This window comes from Coffea arabica, chromosome 8e (genome assembly GCF_036785885.1).
Source record: "Coffea arabica cultivar ET-39 chromosome 8e, Coffea Arabica ET-39 HiFi, whole genome shotgun sequence".
NCBI classification, from domain to species: Eukaryota; Viridiplantae; Streptophyta; class Magnoliopsida; order Gentianales; family Rubiaceae; genus Coffea; species Coffea arabica.
Window position 1 is genome coordinate 5042537 of NC_092324.1, and position 14951 is coordinate 5057487.

Here is a 14951-nt window from a genome sequence, read left to right on the forward strand (position 1 = left end):
ATAATTTATATGTTTGGGACTATTCTGGCTGATTTTAAATATTAGCGACTAAAAAAGGCTTTTTTTTTTGTAAATGGTAGGGACCAATTTGGCAAATTTCCCTTTTAGAATCTATTCCAATTTCAAATTTTCCCAATTTTCAATCAATGCGAAGAGGACCGAGGGAAGCGGTTAATCACTTTCCCAAATTTTTTGCAGCACAAAACTCAATAAGTTTGTAATTTCATTCAAAGTTATATTTCACATCTGAATATATGCATTCAAAATCTGTTGATTGAAAGTAAAATTAAATCGATCTACACCATCAATCATTTGTGCGGTCGATCAAGTAGTTCCAGAAAAAATTGTTGATGTACTCTTATAGCAAGCACCTTATGTTGAGGTTGAAGTTTTGAGGTAACTTTATCTTATATTTGAAAGATTGACATCATGTTTACAATAAAATCAAAGATTTAAAGTCCTAGAAAATATTTGTATGTTTTTCTTTTTTTGACAAATGGTAAGATTTAAATATGCCACCAATTTCAGATCATACCCTAAACCACTCAAAATATATATACATATAATATATATATATATATATATATATATATATATATATATATATACACACACACACACTCCCAGCTCCCTCAGTTTGGATCTCAGCTTTTCCTTTCCCTTGCCTAGATGAAGCAATGCCTATTATAGGGTTTAGAGGGCAAAAGCACTTTCTTATGCAAGCCCTGAGTACAGCCTTATGGACTTGGTAAAATATTAATGAGCCGATTAATAGTATAAGTTTCCTTTCACTCTTAGTATATAAGCCACTCCAAAATATATTTTTACGTCCAACAATATTGGTTATTGGTTGTTGTTAATCATTACAAGCGCTTCGCCTTTGCTTTCTATGTCAAGAAGGCTTAGAATATATGCCAACAATTGAAAAGATTCACAGTTTTTACATTAATTACCTGAGTTGGATAGTTCGACCTTGCAGCGGCATATAGAAATTTTTCCTTGAATCAAGTTACCAAATTTTTATTCCAATCAAATATCAACAGTTTCTCAAAGTTATTAGGTTATGTGGAATTCAAAATTGCAAATTAACACTTTTGTTGGGTGTTTCAAATTCCTGAACAATTTTGGATGGACAAATTCTGATTTACAGGAAAAAGTAAAGATTGATGATACTCTTTGATATATTGGTTGAAGTTCTACTTGCATGTCTTGCTTCTTACTTTGATTTTTGTTGGGCAAAGGCATACCTTTGGTAAGTAAAGTGACAGGCCTTGTGGTGAAATAGTACATCGTAAAGGTATTTTCTATGTGCAGGTTACCTTTCATTTCTCATTCCATTTAAGTAAGTTTGTCATCCAATGGTTTCCTCATTAATCAATTGTTTTTTCCTTTATTTGTGACCATCATGGAAGGCGAAGGTGGAGACGAACTGATGTTGGCATTGCAGTGCTCTTCCACAATCAACTGTTGATGGCTTCGCAGCGTGACCAGCTGAACAGGGTTTGGCTAATGATGTAGTACAGGACTTGGCTGCCAGTGCTTATTATGCTAGCTTTCATTGTGCTCGGAATCTATCAAAAATGGTTTTGATTAGCTGTAGTTACGGATCAATGTGAACAGATTTTATTTGCAATAGTGTGGAATGTACAATTGAGTTTGGTTTATTAATTTTTTAGAAATTACTCAATGATTATGATTTTTTTGAGTTCGCTTTTCTAGTAATTATTTGATAGTGGGTCCATTTCCTTTGTTTTGAATACCCAATTTTTTTAATTATCATGTTACTTGCACCATAAATACGTATTTTATATTTTTAACCATATATTTATTTGATTTTTATCTCACAAATATCACATTTCTTTTATCTCAAATAATAATCTATCGAATGTTGTAAAACAAAATAAACTACTATAGTATGAATGGAGATATTAGAGGAAAAGTAGAGCAATAGAGAATGGTATTCTTTTATTCCAACAAAATACAAAAGTACTCATAAAGGGTGTCAATGTACCTCTATATATAGGTACTACAAGATCAAAAGTACATAAATCCTATTAAACACCCACTACTACAAGAATATGAAGAAACTTATGAAACGGTTTCTCCACTACATAAATAGATTTATGAATTGTAACTTCTATACATAATGTAGTCATAAATCATGAATTAATCCTCTTGGGAATACAAAGAGACATCCACATTTTTAGTTGTTTCATAACACTTCCCCTTGGATGTCCATTACACAAAGAATATGTCTCGTTAAAACCTTACTAAGGAAAAACCCATCGGGACAAAAACCCTAGTGAAGGAAAAAGAGTACACTATTCTTGTGTACTAATTTCTCCTCCAGATGCAAACATTATTTGAGATCTTTTAATCGTCGCATTCTATTATTCTTCGCCAATTGCACTGAGATATGGTACTTCAGGACCAAGTATCTCTTTATCTTCCTCTCGCGATCTAAAAGGATCCTTATTAGGATCTAATGATCTGACAACCATTGGAGTACTTAATGTATGTACCTTATCCATATAAAACCGCTTTAATACCTTCTGGGTATATGCAGTTTGGTGGACAAAAATTCCACTCTTCAAATGTTCAATTTGTAAATCAAGGAATTTTATTTTTCCAAAATCTTTGATATCAAATTCCTTCTTCAAATATTCAACATTATTTTGAATCTCTTTAGGAGTTCCAATCAGATTTAAATCATCAATATATATAGCAATGATCACAAAATTTGATCCATTTTTCTTGATAAAAACTCATGGACATATTGAATCATTTGTATAACCTTCTTTAGCTAAACATTTATTAAAGTGGTTATACCACATATGTCCAGATTGTTTGAATCCATACAAAGACCTTTGTAATTTAATAGAATAAATATCTTTAAAATTTGATTTGTATGCTTTAGGCATATTGAATCCTTCGGGAATTCTTATATAAATATTATTTTCAAGATTTCCATATAAATATGCAGTAACGACGTCCATTAGATGCATATCTAATTTTTCATGTACTGCAAAACTCATAAGATATCTAAATGTGATAGCATCCACTACAGGTGAATATGTTTTATCATAATCAAATCCAGACCTTTGTGAAAATTCTTGGGCTACAAGTCTTGCTTTATACTTCACAATTTCTTTTTTCTCATTTCTCTTTATCACAAATACTCATTTATATCCTACTGGCTTTACACCTTCAGGTGTTTGGACTACAAGTCCAAAACTTTTCTTTTAACCAGTGAGTCTAATTCAGATTGGATCACATCTTTCCATTTTAGCCGATCATTTCTATACCGACATTCATCAATCAATTTAGATTCATAATTCTCATCAACTTCTATAATATCAAGTGCTACATTTTATTAGGTTATAATTAAATTTTCTATGATTTCATTCTCTTCAGGAGTTGGCTCTTCGGGAGCGACCTCTTCAAGAGGTTGAATTTTGTCATGACATTTATTTAATCTCCGGAGTTAATCGAAATCAATTTATACCTTATTTAGGTAGGCCAGCTTTAAATTTATTTGTAGCACTTGTGCATGTCCTTCAGGGACATCAATTTTAACCAGAGTATTTTCTACAAGAATAGTTGATTTAATGACTCTTCTGGAGTCGATAAATATAACTGATAATTGGTTTGCAACTTTCTGCAAATGAATAATCTCTTGAACTTCTAGTTCACGTTATTTTGTATGAGGATCGAGGAAATCCAATTTTTTGATTTCCTTTCGGTTGATCTTTTCCTCCCCCTAATGTCGGGAATCGTAACTCATCAGAATAAATAAATCATTCAATAGATCACCCATCAATATTTTATGATATTTATTCGTGAAAGGTGATTCATACCCAACATAAATTTTAAATTTCTTTTAGAGCCATATATAATATAAAGGGGGTATGTAAAAATACTTGTCGGCTCTCAAATATTCTCACTTTTGTCAAATCATATATCCATTGGGATCAGTAAACTTCTGGTTTACTGCAGGTGATAATTATAAATCAAATGAAAATGAAGACAACTATATCGATAACCATTTCTCTCTCGAATGATTATTATGATATAATTAACCTTTATCTCATTTGATTTCTAAACATGATCTTTATCATTGTTTCATTTAGTGTCTCAATTTGATATCCATTTCGACGGATATTCAAATTCAATAATTTTTTCGAGACATGGTAAAAAGTAGTGCTTTATTTATGATAAACTTTTCTCCTACAGGGAGAAATATAGTAGTGGCTCTCCTGGAGTTTTCAATCACTTAAACACTACAACTGATTGTGTTTGTCTCTCTCATTGGAATATATTGTATATAGTAGCACTTATTAATGCAACACATATCATTGTCACCATAATTCTTATGGGACAAATATCATTACCATAATCCTTTGATCTCAAATATTTAACATCCATTTCTTCTTCAGGAAGAAAAGTTAATTAAATCAATCATCATACACCTTCACGTTGTTTAAAGAAATTGGCCATGTGAAAATGATATTATAATTTTGATTCGTCAAATGTACTTCGGGACATTTATCTTCAGGATTCTTACTTTCTTGTCCTCATCATTATTATCCTACTTCAAGTGGTAATTTTTTCTCTTGTCATGGTAAAATATATATTTACCAAAATTATAGTCATGGCAGCAACCATAACTAATAAATTGAAATTTAGTCGCATTCACTTCTGGGAATGGACTAGAACTAGTATGCAATAAGTACAAAATACTTTTCAAATTTTCTCTCAATATTGCTACTACAAGAGCATATTTGAGAAATATGTAGAGAATATTATTTTCAACTAAGAAATAATTCTAAACATAGCAAAATTATGTACTTGCAATCATAAGTAAATTTATCACACCAGGTTTTGAAATAATGACCATCTTTTTCTTTAAGTATTTCAAAGAACAAGTGGATTCTCAAGTATAATTGATTTTTTATAACAGCATCTCCAAAACTCAATGCATCAGAATATAAGTATTTATATCAAATAATTTTAAAGATAAATAAGTAGAATTAAAAGATGAAATATTACCTCAAAGATGTCAAAGAGTATATGTTCTTGTTTAGTAGTTGCTCAGTAGTAGACACTTGTATTTTGCAATCATTCAAAGGTTAACCATAATAAATTGAAATACATTTATAGGTTAGAAATTTACCTCAATAAATAGACAGATGTTGGCGAAAAAAAACATGGGCAGAATCTCGTGTTTCACTTTTACTCAAGGTAAAGCCTCCGTTTTCACCTTTTGCTCAAAAGTAGAGACTCGTGCTGATAACATGTTGTAAAACAAAATAAACTACTATAATATGAATGGAGATATTAGAAGAAAAGTAGAGCAATGGAGAATGGTATTCTTGTATTCCAACAAAATACAAAAGTACTCATAAAGGGTGTCAATGTATCTTTATATATGGGTACTGCAAGATCAAAGATACATAAATCCTATTAAACACCCACTACTACAAGAATATGAAGAAACTTATGAAACGGTTTCTCCACTACATGAATAGATTTATGGATTGTAACTTCTATACATAATGCAGCCATAAATCATGAATTAATCCTCTTGGGAATACAAAGAGACATCCACACTTTTAGTTGTTTCATAACATCGAAACAAATCTTTTTTATTTTATAAATATCACATTACTTTTATTTTAAATAATACTCTATTCAAACACGCTCATTACAGATATGCACATTTCACTTCAGCATAGACTTAAAAAGGACTTCCATGGAACATGATGCAACAGCACTTGTATGATTTTTTCATTAATTCAAAGTTTCGATTTCACTCATCTTGAAAAGTGGCTTTCTTAAAAGTTAAAATTCAGTCCATCGGGAAAGTAATCACTTGTTGAAAACTTGTTGCTCTTTCCTTAGCCAGCGACTATTCGATGAGAGAAGTAAAGAGTTCTTGGACGGCTGATCTAGACTGAAAAAGGAGATGAAAACATCTATCGCTACAAAGCCCTCATCCAAATAAGTACATCCACCTATGCCACGGCTTCAACAAGCAACTAACAGAAAAAGCTAATTGTATAGTCTTGCAAACAATGATCAATAAATGAATCCGAATTAGAAAAGCTGCATGAATTTCCACCAAACTTGGTACATAAGATTAATAAGTTTAAGCGACTAATACATTAGAAAGTAAATGGCCAAAAATGTCACCAAACCATTTAAAATTGCATCGATTGCCGCTAAATTTTTTTTTGGGCCAAAAGGCTCACTAATTTGTTCTTTCAAGTTAATTTTGGTGAGTTCAACTCTTTTGATAATCGAAAATAAGCACAGCATTTGCTAATGTAGGTTTTCAAGGACAAAAATGTTAAAAAATAATTAAGGGTTAAAAACAAAAAAAAACCCTCATGTGGTATACCTAATACACAGAAAAGTCCCACGTGATTTTAAAACATACAAAACAACACCTCATATTTTGAATTAAATTATAAAGTAACAGAATTCGTAAAACTTAACGGAATCCGGTAAATTTAACAGAAAACTTAACAGAATCCAGTAAATTTAACGGTCGAGACTATCATTTTCATTAAATTTAACGAATTCTGTTAGTTTATAATTTAATTCAAAATATGAGGTGTCGTTTTGTATATTTTGATACTATAGGAAATTTTTCTGTGTATTAGATATATCACAGGGTTTTTTTTTGTTTTTTAACCCAATAATTAACACACAACTTCTTTGTTGCAAATTGTACCTTTTTCCAACCGACACATCCTTGTCCCCTCCCCGCAATTTCCTTCTTCTCTCCATCCATCTACGCGGCTACACCACCTCTCAGCCACCCTCCCCTCTATCCCTGCCACCCATTATCCCACCCTTTCACTTGTCCTCATCCCTGCCACCCTACACATCTCGTCCTGTTTTCTCTCTCTTTTCTCTCCCTACACATTTGTAAAACCTATTCCTGAATTTTATAGGATTAATATTTAAATAATTTGCGCAGAAGAGACATTGGCTATTCTTGCTCTAGGCTAAGTTTGGGAGTTTAGGATAGAAAAGAAAAGAAGGGAAAACTTAAGTTATGAGAGAAGAGAAGAGAAGAGAAGGGATTGTTATGTTGTTTGGGAGTTTTGAGAATTAGTGGAATGATTTTGGATATGAAAGTCATTAAATATTTATTCAAGACATTTTTAAGGATAAAATGGGTATTTTAAAAAACTTTCATAAGTTTCTCCCAACTTTCTCTTCATTTCTCTCCAATTTGGAAGGAAAAATTTTGCATACTATTCATCCTCTTAAATCATTCCATTTCCCTTCTTTTCTTTCCTACTAAAAACTAACAAATGAAAGAAAAGCTAACTTTCTCTTCTTTCCCTTTCTTTTCTGTCCAAATCCTCCACTCCCAAATGAAGCCTAGTCTTGCTGAAGTACTTCCTTAGCCCTTTTAGAGTGTCAGTTTTTCTCTTTAATCATTATTTTCTTTTCTATTTAGACTGGTTTTAATAGTCACCTCTAATCAAATTACTGTTCATAATTGTTTTGGGCAAAGTTCAGTGCTCTGATGAAAGAAGATCCATCCGCAATAATTGCAATGCTGAAATAATTGAGAACAATTACATTCAAGTGAATGCTCTTGTTGCCTTGCCTACTCAAAACTAGCGTTCATATTATTGTAATTTGCAGAGGGTTGCCACGTTTCCATTCAATGTTTTTTTTCTCTGTCCTTTCGTGTGCTTTGATGTGTGACAATATTTGTGCCGTTTTGTTGTTGTGTTAAATTCTTACTCCTTTGATGTCTGACAAGATTTGTGCCATTTTATTGTTGTTATGTTATATTCTTACTTAATGTCAGGACTGTTGTGAGAGCAGGAGAATTACCATAATATGCTTTTCTTCTTCTGTTCCCAAATTATTGATGTCAGTGGTCAAGACAAATGTTTCCCTAAATTTCCCAAATTATTGCTGTGCCTTTTTTTTTTTTTTGGTTCGGGGTGGGTTGTTGGGGGCGGGGTGCGGCGGGCGGGAACAGGGAATAACTTTTCTAATTTTATCTTTTATGAAAATAATTGTTTTGTACTATGTTACTTTGACTCCAGTACCAAAGCCCCGTGAATACTGTAAAGACGAAATGAAGAGTCAGAATGGCAATAGAATTTGCAGAAGTGTTGCTTTGCATATCGAATTTCTATTTCCGGAAATGTGAGAGCCCAGAGAAGGAAGAAAGGCATTCCATTGTCTTCTACTCGTTCAGCAGTTCTCTGATTCACTGCAAGTGCAAGGATAGGCTCAAGTAGCAAAACTTGTTGGCAACTTCATGGAATCAAACAATCAGTCGCTAGTTTAATTGGTATATTAGAAGTTGCCCCAAAAAAGGGTTAATTTCAGAAACCTCCCCTAGAGTTTCTAATAATTGCAGAATGCTCCCCTCAAGTTTATCAAATTAAACTTACCTCTCTTACTTTTACTGTTCATGTAACAATATAAACCCAAAATTCTATTAATCAAGTTTAAGAGAAACCTTAGGGGAGTTTTAGGCTGGAGAGGATTCATCAAGTTTAAGAAAAGAAAAGGCATCATTATGAATATAGAGATTTTCAAAAAATTCATTTTGTCAAAAATCAAAATACTGTAGGTAATCTGTAAATATGCAATAAATGACTTATGTAGGATGGCAATGAAGACAGGTATCCATGGAAGCAATTGGGCTGTGGGGGGTATTTAATATTGTATAATATATACTTATATATGTATAATATGAAATAAGTACTATAAATGGTATTCTTATATCTGAACGTTATAAGTATCCCAGTTATTACAGTTCACAAGTACATCTTAGTTGATTAGTGGATTTGGAAACACTATTCTAAAGATCAACAAAAAGAAAAATCATCCATGCTAGTAGAGGCAAATTCAAATTTCCACTAGTCATGAATCATTTGCGAGTACACATCTTTAGCTCAACATTTTGTACACTTATAGCATGGATGACCTTCTTCTCGGATCAAATCAAATGCAGTTAACTAAAACTCTAACAAACTTATGGATCTCATCTCAAATGCTTGCTTAATCTCATTTGAGTCACATTGTTCTGAGTTCCAAAACAGAACTTGATCGATAACATTCAACCATGTCCCTTTGAAAGCTTCCAAAAAATCAATCATTTCGCTGTGTTCCTTTCCAACAACTAACTCGATAAGCACTAATTCAACATCACGGACATCATCTTCAAAGAACCGGACATCCATACTTTTCACAGTGATTGCTCAATTTTTTGCTAAAAATTAAAAAGAATGATCAATAAAATTATTACTAGTATTATGTATATAGAAAAAATAAGACTAAACAAAAACTAAAAGCATTGGGGTAGGATAGGTGCATCTGCGAGAGTCGAGGCGGGGCGGGATGGGAGGCGAGTGAGGATTCTTCCACCTTAAACCTGCCTTCCCTAAATGTATGATTTTGGGACGTGTCCTGAATTGTGATGGTTATTAGAGTTAAAACCATTTAAACATTTTTGACCAAAAAAAAAAAAAATTAACGGACAAGACACAAAGTGTGCCCACTATTTCTTTTTTCAGTCTCTAATCTTTAGCCTTAATTGTAAAGTTATGCTGTTTAAAATTGACTGCAACGACGAAAAGTTTCTCCATTCATATTAGTACAGAGTTGATTAGTTCGTACTGTTTGAGTTAGAGAATTACAATTAATCAGAGGTAGTTTGCATTGGACTGTTTGGCCAAGGTTCGAACCAGGGACCTGAAGCCCCATCTTCAGCACCCTCAACCACCAGACCAAGCCCCTGAGGGCTCAGGGTGTGTAGTAGTAATAAACTTTTGAATGTGGGGGAGCTAAATTAGATTCCATCTTAGAAATTTTTTCACCTGCTGGAACTTGGAAGTTAATTTTGAGGGAAGGTTGAACAATAGCAGTCAGGACCCGAGGTCAGTACGGGCAAAAGATAGAACAGTAAAGGAAAAAATTCGTAGATTATGCACTAAAATCACAGTTATATGAAGATATTATATTCGATTGCATATTTTACAATGAAAAATGTACAATATATAGATGTTCAGTAACTGATCGGGGATGTCGGGATCCATAGTATTAGTGATAACTTGAGCGAAAACCACCTAAACATTTATTTTTCCAACAAAACCAAAAAAAAAAAAATCACTGAACATGACACCGAGTATGCCCATTGTTTCTCCACCAACGTTGACGCTGAGTCTTCCCGCAATAATACGACGGATGGAGACAAAATAAATGTAGCGAGGACTTGAAAAACGCTCTGGTGTCCCATGACAAATTTGTTGTGCATATAGTTTTGAAAAAGAAATGAGATATACTTCTATGAAAATAGAAAATATTTTTTGGAACTTATTTTATAATTTTGTTAATAATCAATATCCATAATCAAAAGAATGGAGACACTAATAAAACATATAGGTAAATCATTAGGAGATCTATGCCAAACGGTTATCAATTAGTACCCAATCCATGTAGAAGGAAAATGTAATTTTTTTTTTTATTTAGATGTCCAACTGAGGGAAAATATTCTTAGGTCCCTTAACTCAATTTAGTAAGAAAATGTATATATAATCTCATCTTTAGCCTTAATTGTGGATATTTGTTACTTAAAATTGACTGCAAGTGGATGGGAATGGCTGCAATGAGGAAAGGTTTCTCCCTTCATATTAGTAGTGAGTTCATTACTTCAAACTATTTCAGTCTGCATTTAGATTGAACAATTTGACGAAGGATTTGAAAATTTTTCAAAATATGTTTCAATTTATAAATCATCAATTATTTTAGTATTTAAAATGTATTTTGATAATTGGTGAATTACAAATCTAAATACTTCTTAAACAATTTAAACTACTAGAACAATTCAGATGAATTTGAAATCCTTTGTTAAATTCCTTGGTCTAAACGAAAAGACTACCATTAATCAACTAACAAATTATTCGGATAGCCACTAAATTTTTAAAATAGTCAATATTTGTCCACTCAACTATTAATAGTATATTTTTACCCATTGAACTATAAAAAATGTAAATTTTGGGTAATTTCATCTAATTTTACTATTAACTCTGCCAAATCTTAGAATCTGCGTTGTTCACGACACATACTATTAATTGTTAGATCTAGTAGAGTTAATGGTGAAATCAGACGGAATGATTCAAAATTTATACTTTTTTTTAATTCAGTGGCAAAAGTTGATTATTTAAAAGTTCAATGGCTCCCGGGGTAATTTGCTCTTAATTAACACTAGTTTGCATTGGGCTGTTTGGTCAACTAATTTGGTTTAGAAAGATGTTTCGAGGGGCGGGCACGGGTCAGGTATCTGTCTCGTGTATCAATTGGCTCACTCGATTTGCACCTTGCAGGTCAGCCGTTTTCTGACCCTTATCCGCCCTAACGGGTACCGTCCTGCCTTGCTTATCATTTAATTTTAAAAAAAACTTTTTCAATTTATTTTTGTATTTTATATATTCACCTAAAATTTAATAAAAAGTCTCCTACCGAGAAACAAACATGCGAAGAAAATACATAAACAAGAAAAAATTAAAAGAATTCAAAATCAATGAAATTTTGAAATAAGTAGTACCTTTTTTTAAATATATATTCCACATTAATTAAACTCTTTTCTAAAAAATATAGGATCATGATTTCTACAAATAAATCTCGTGAATAAACTATAGTCTCTCATATTTGTAATATAATTTGTTCAATGAAATTGCTTATTTAGCTTTAAAAATATTATTTTGTGGTATGTGTATAAAAATAATATGTGTGTGTGTGTGTGTTGGGGGGGGGAGGGGGGATTGGGTACCTGTGGATTTTTAATTTATGTGATCCTACCCTATCCCGCATCTAAGTGGGTATTTGACACTCTTTTGCTCCGGTCAAATAGTATATAGATCGGATATCCTAATTTTCAGATCCGATTGAATTAGGTATGGCGCATTTTCAAGTTAACGGTTGTTTTTGTCCACTTCTAATTGTTCTGCATTGACATATGGGCCAGAAATGTCACTAAAAGTTCTCTACAAAGGCCCATGTATCCAAATCATATCATGGGTCTCAAAGTCTTCTAGAAACCTTGGTTGCCTTGGGAAGTCCAGGTATACAAGGCCCATCATTTAGATTTTTATTTTTTTTAAATTTTTTGGTGATTACTTTCAATATTGATTCAAGTTATATGGTATTCTAGTTGCAGTTTGCACATATTATTGTGCACTTATGGTACCACTGCTGTGTTTTTGTATAATAATTTTTACAAAAAAAATATTAGCATAACACTTTTGATTAGAGCAAATTCTCTCAATTATTTTTCAAACAAGATAGATTCATAAGGGATATCATCAGATGAAAAGAAAATAAAATAAAAATGAGAGTAGCTCTAAGAAATTAATTAATGTTTGTCAAGTGGATATAGATTATGCTCCATGTAGCATGTGATTTCACCTGCAAATCGTGATTTTGCATAAAGTTACAGATGATTGCTATATGAATTACATCCATCGTGAATTAAGATAAAGCTGAGAAATTTTTCTAGTCTATTCTACCTATTCTCAATCATGGATTTAGAATGTCTAGCTAGTATTGCAGTGGAATCCACAAGACTCACTTTCTTCCTCTGCATTGCAAGTGCAACATATTGCTGTGATGGCCTCTGGTATACATGGACTCTTTAATTCAACTTTAGTCCATTTTCATTCGATCTTTTCCTGAGGAAACTTAGGTCAATACCATTTCGCCTTAGGCATTTTAAGAATTTTTTAATCAAATCCCTAATGTTGAGCCAGTTTCCTTATTCCTCTCCCTGGCATGAAAGATAAGAAATTTTGGATTCGCCAAATCAGATGCAAAATTATCATGTTAACTAGTGAAATCTCTGTCCAGATGTCCTCCAAAGTAAATGACATCCTTAAGTTTTGTATCATGGTATCAAAAAGTATGTTTTCCAAAAGAAATTCAAGGTTCTTAAGCTATGACTTGTTAACAGACCATTCTGTACATGTTTTTCCTGGTTTTATTTTATGCTTCTAATAAAAGATTAGTGAGATGATGTAACACTGGGAATCTTCAATCTTATATCCATTTTGCAGTTATTAAAATGTATTTACAGATTCACATGTTTTCTACTAAATAATGAAGGCACCAACATTATTTAGACCGTCCTCTAATTTATGTGTTAAGAATCAGAGAGATTTAGTTCTCTGGTCTCTCGATCATCCTCTGATATGACTTTCTTCACACTGATGCAATCTTAATTCCCAACATTCAGTGCTGCATATAAATGATGAAAGACATTATGAAAATCAATTTTGCAACAATTCAAGGATGATACATCATGTGTTTGGGTTAACTGTGGATGCGATATTCTCCTTCTTTCCCTAAAAGTTTATGTTTCTACCAAGGAGTCAAGGACCAAGAGAAGGTTGAAAGAGGGAACAGAGACAATAACTTTATCTCCCATTTTATTTTTCTAGATTCGTTCAGTGAATGGCATTTAGTGGCCTTCAAACTTCCATTCCCATGTCTGCTCGCATAGCATCTTCTCATCCTTTTTCTCCCAAATTATTGGGATTGGTGCCGTGGATCGTTACATGATAAATACAAAAGCTCTTTCATGCAGCAAAAATTTGCATAATTTTGTTCCCTGGCATGTTATAAAGCTATATAGAGTTGTCTTCTAGTAGTGTTAGCCCTTCCTCTTCAGAAGTTTTTTTGAAGTCTTTGCTCTGAGTACCTCCTTCTTGTCATGATTTTAACAGTTTATGCTATCCACGAGATGCACTTTCTGCCTCCATTTCAAGTGCAATATACTCTTGTGATGGCCTGTTGGTCTACACGGGATTTCTGGATGGTGCAATTGGAATCTTTGATGCTGATAGCTTGAGGCTCTGTTGTCGGACAGCACTGTCGGCTTACATGCCATCATCAATTGCCAAGTATTGAAATGATGATACTCTTCTGACTTTTCATTAAAGAAGCTGGTCATGCTCCATAGTTTTTACTCTTTTTGTATTTATATACATTCCCTATGCATCAACTGGGTATGGTATAAATTGGGTACTAGTACACAAATAGTTTATTACGTAATACATGAATATGCAGACCCACCCATATATAATTGTATTACTCAATTTTCAGGTACGGGATGTGCTTAATTTTGTGCCATTCCTCTCCTCCCCTTTCACACCGTAGTCCCAGTAGGTAGCAGTAACGTATAGTCAAACTTCGGAGTGTCATCATCATTTGAATGCTGGATGGAAGTGTTTCAAGCTTCGGACAAACTCCTAGTGTCAGGTGTTGAAGAGAAGTGAGGTGGTCTCCAAACCAGTCTGGCAATGAAGTTAGATTGGGGAAATGTCGCAGATCCAGTACTTGTAGTGCAGGGAAATGTTTGACTTCCTCTGGCAGAGCTGTTGCGTTTGACCATGTGATGCTTAGATGAGTCAAGGATTTGAGGGCCTTAGTCCCCATTGAGAGGCTCACCAAATTATAGCATTCCTTGATATGGAGTTCATGCAAAGAAGCAAGGCCCCGCAATCCTTCTTCTGGCAGAGACTTGAGCTTGGGACATCCCTCGATGTCCAACACCTTCAAGACCGCGAGGCTAGCCAAGCTTCTGGGTAAGGCTCGCAGATCCTTCATCTTCAAAATTTTTAGGGATTGAAGAAGACTAAGATTTTGTAGCATCTCTTCTGGAAAACAACTCAATCCTTTAATGTACCTAATTGTAAAGGAATTGAGACTAGTGAGATTGGAGATTGAAGCCCATGCCATGTTGGGGCAGCTGTCGATGTATAACCTCTTTAGGGAAGACATAGTTGGCAACGGCAATGTCAACATTGGGCAATTCACAAACAACAAGGATTGAAGTCTAGAGAACACCCAAAGAGTACTAGCAGTACCTTGGACTTCTCTTCCTAACATTCCTTTTAGGTTGGGCATGTTTA

At 33.3% G+C, this 14951-nt stretch overlaps 1 protein-coding gene across 1 annotated transcript; it reads right to left on the reverse strand.

The window, feature by feature from the left end:
- Positions 1–14127: 14127 nt before the first annotated feature.
- Positions 14128–14946, reverse strand: LOC140012622 (probable disease resistance protein RF45). Its single transcript, XM_072060895.1, has one exon. It carries the CDS (start codon positions 14944–14946, stop codon positions 14128–14130), a length of 819 nt encoding a protein of 272 aa, XP_071916996.1.
- Between the last annotated feature and the right edge of the window lie 5 nt (positions 14947–14951).

Bases quoted from the DNA above. Each gene is read 5' to 3' on its own strand.
- LOC140012622 (XM_072060895.1), bottom strand. From the start codon at position 14,946: ATGCCCAACCTAAAAGGAATGTTAGGAAGAGAAGTCCAAGGTACTGCT.